Source organism: Gracilinanus agilis, unplaced genomic scaffold (genome assembly GCF_016433145.1).
Source record: "Gracilinanus agilis isolate LMUSP501 unplaced genomic scaffold, AgileGrace unplaced_scaffold46220, whole genome shotgun sequence".
Lineage (NCBI taxonomy): Eukaryota > Metazoa > Chordata > Mammalia > Didelphimorphia > Didelphidae > Gracilinanus > Gracilinanus agilis.
This window is the reverse complement of record NW_025380490.1, coordinates 1,939-5,154: the sequence shown is the minus strand read 5'-3', so window position 1 is coordinate 5,154 and position 3,216 is coordinate 1,939. Positions and strand designations below refer to the sequence as shown.

The window sequence follows — 3,216 nt, the reverse complement described above, 5'->3', positions numbered from 1 at the left end:
ATACACAGAAGTTAAGGGTTTAAAAAAAAATGATGAATATGGTGAAAGTAAAAAAGCACGGAAAGACTTGAATGAACTGATTAAGCAAAGCCAAGAAAATATACATAATGAGGTAAATTAACAGAACCCCAAGATAATTAAAAACAAATGTTGTAAAATTTGTCCTTTATGACAAGTTTGGCCCCAAAGAAATGATGTAAAAAGTCATCTCTGGGAGCAGCTAGGTGGCTCAGTGACTGAGAACCAGACTTAGAGATGAGCGATCCTGAGTTCAAATCTTACCTCAGCTACTTCCTAACTGTTTGATACTGGGCAAGTCACTTCACTCCCATTGCCTAGCTCTAACCATTCTGCTCTGTTGGAACCAATAATAGTATTGACTCTAAGATGGAAGGTAAGAGTGTTTGTTTGTTTTTTTAAGTCATTTCCCCTCACTCCTTGGAAAGGATGGAGAGAAGTCTACTGGTTTTGAACTGAGTGTGTTGTCAGGTTTAAAAAAAGTTCATTGATCAGTTTTGCTGATTTTTTTTCTTTTTAAATGATTATATTAGGATAGTTGCTGAAGGGAGAACTAAGCAAGATAAAGAAGTTTAAGTGACATAAAAATAAGATATAAATAAAAAAGCAGTATATAACATATATAGACTATTGCTTTTATTCTGAAACCAAAGAAAGATCATTAGAGATCTTACTCAAGAGAATACCAGAGAGGGTGTGGAATCTTTGACCTGTTAAAAGGCACATTGTTTCCTGCAATGTGGGAACCACTCCCATTTAAGTTTTTTAAATATCAAACATACTTAATTAAACTTTCTATACCATACGAGTTTCTCATAATGGAAGCAGAGGACTAAACCCTACCAACACAGAAAAATGGGATTGCATAGGAACCACAGAGATCATGAAGTCCAAACAACTGCTAAATAATAATTCTCTTACATCCTGGAAAGCAAAATGCCCCGACTCTTAAAAAAAAGCCTAAGAGTTTCAAAGGGTATTCTAACAAAAGTGTGTGTATGTATGTATGTGTGTGATATATATGTTATATACACATATATGCATATGTATAATACATATGAATATATATTTATAAATGTGTGTGTATATATATATATATATATATAATCAATCTATTATTTGTCAGGAATGGGGAGGAGTTGGGGAGAAGTAAGACAACAGCCCTCATGATGTTACGCAGTAGTTATCTTAGTCATGGGATCATAGATATAGGAACAGGAAAGCACTCCAGAAGCTAACTAGTTCAGCTCCTTCTTTTTACTAATGAGAAAGGTAGAGAGAATCTGAACCCAGGTCCTCCAATTCTCCGACTTTTCTTTTCACTATCCTGTTCTTAGAGAACAGCTATCAATTCAACCTCCAAAGAACACTTGGAGTAGAATACATACATCTACGTTCGAATACGGAGGTATGCACGGGCATTTACATCGGTAACAACTACATAGCAAAAGGGAGGTAAAGGCTCTTATCTGAAGAGCCACCTACCCGATTTCTGTCTTCTTTAGTGAGCAGAGCCTTCTCCAGGCATTTGTCTACAACATTCATAGCTTGAAGCTTGTCGACGAGGGTGGGTTGTAAAATGTCTAGCAGCTGCACGCACTGGTCGTAACAGGTCTCTAAGGATGGAGAGGGCAGGTCAGCGAGGTCCGGATTCATGTAGCGAGCCGCCAAGGTGCAGCCCCCGTTCTTAAGTCCCGTGAGAAACTCCTGAGTCCAGCCAGGTCCCCAGTTCCCTTTCTCTAAGGTACTCAAAAGGAACTCGGCCGCTACAGCGTTGCCCTGGGTAGCAGCGGTTTGGCGAATACGTTCTTTCTTCTCTCTATCCAGAAAGGTCAGGTAGTCCAGCACCGGTTCCACCCTAATGTATTGTTTCAGCCTGGGCCTGAAACACTGGATCAAGTTGAGGAAATTTTTTTCCTGGGAGGATTCACTCGACATCTTTCTCAGGGAGATGGGGAAGCGATGACTCTCAACTTGGAGCGGCAGGTGCTCAGCACTCTAGCCTCTGTGCCCTCGGCCCGGCCCTTGGGTGCCCTTGGAGGCCCCGGCTCTTTCTGCCTCAAAGTTTCCTAAGAATTGATTGTAGGGCCAACCTGTCTGCAGAGTGCAGTGGGCCCTCTTGCTTCACCCTGCGAATAGGAAGCGGGCTGAGCTACTCCGCAGAATTAGAACCTGGTCTTTACCCCAAGTCGTGGTGCTCCGTGCACCGATACTGTCCCGTCCCCTATCTGTGCTCCACTCTGAGGGAAGAAGTTTATGCTGCTTCGGTCGCCGGGCGTCTGGGTGGTGACAAATGAGGAAATCAAGTTTTTAGAGTTTGATTTGGTTAGTTTCAGTTTCGATAACCCGTTCCTCGAATCTCCTCCGGTAAATGGGTGGAGTCAGGCTGCTTGTTGGGGGAGGAGTTCTCGCGGGGTTGGTGGGGAGGGGTGGTGAAATACACTAAGTCTTCTTTTTGCCTGGGCAAATAAGCAAAGGAAAAGATCTGCATTGCGTGAGAGGCAACCTAATAAGTGTCCTGAAAATGCCTTAGTGCATACCCAAAGTTGTAGACCCAATGTATACTTCAGCTTCCGTTCCAGGCTACTTAGACCTTATTTTTCTCCTCTATAAAAAGGAAATTGGACTTAAATGATCTTAAAGAGTCCTTTTAGTTCCATCATTGTGTTCAAAGTCCAAGTCTTAATTACGAAACGAAAATAAATAAATAAATAAAAAAAGTAGAGTGAATAGTGGCAAGGGGGCCAGACTTAGTGTAGAGAAAGACTTGGATTTAAATCCTATCCCTGATATACACTAGTGTGACCATGGGGAAGTTATTGAAGTTGTCATTACCACTAGACAGCTCTATAAGCGAAGTATGTGTGCGTGTGTGTGTGTGTTTCAGGATAAGTATCTTTATTTTAAAATAGAAATAGGAGGAAAATGGCTAAAATAATCTTCACCCGGTAGAAAACTGGAAACCACATAAATCAGAAGAATGAATTTCAAAGCTAGCCCGTCCTCCCCAGGGAACAAAGGACAGGGTTCAAGAAGAGGGGTAGAGAAAGTGTACAATCAGAAAGAAATGTCATTTACAGTCAAGTATAACTTCTCAAGGCAAGACAATTATCCAGAAAAAAGATAGCACTTAACATGAGACACTTTCAAAACCACAATATCCACTCTACCCTTAGTCCCTTTTTCTTTCTCTTTTTC

At 41.2% G+C, this 3,216-nt stretch overlaps 1 protein-coding gene across 1 annotated transcript; it reads right to left on the bottom strand.

Moving 5' to 3' along the window:
* Nucleotides 1–1,503: 1,503 nt before the first annotated feature.
* On the bottom strand, nt 1,504–1,956 carry LOC123255426 (interferon-induced helicase C domain-containing protein 1-like; the record flags this gene model as incomplete). The annotated part of the gene is made up of 1 exon (XM_044684221.1): nt 1,504–1,956. A coding segment is annotated over exon 1 (453 nt), but the record flags the coding sequence as incomplete, so codon positions are not given.
* Between the last annotated feature and the right edge of the window lie 1,260 nt (nt 1,957–3,216).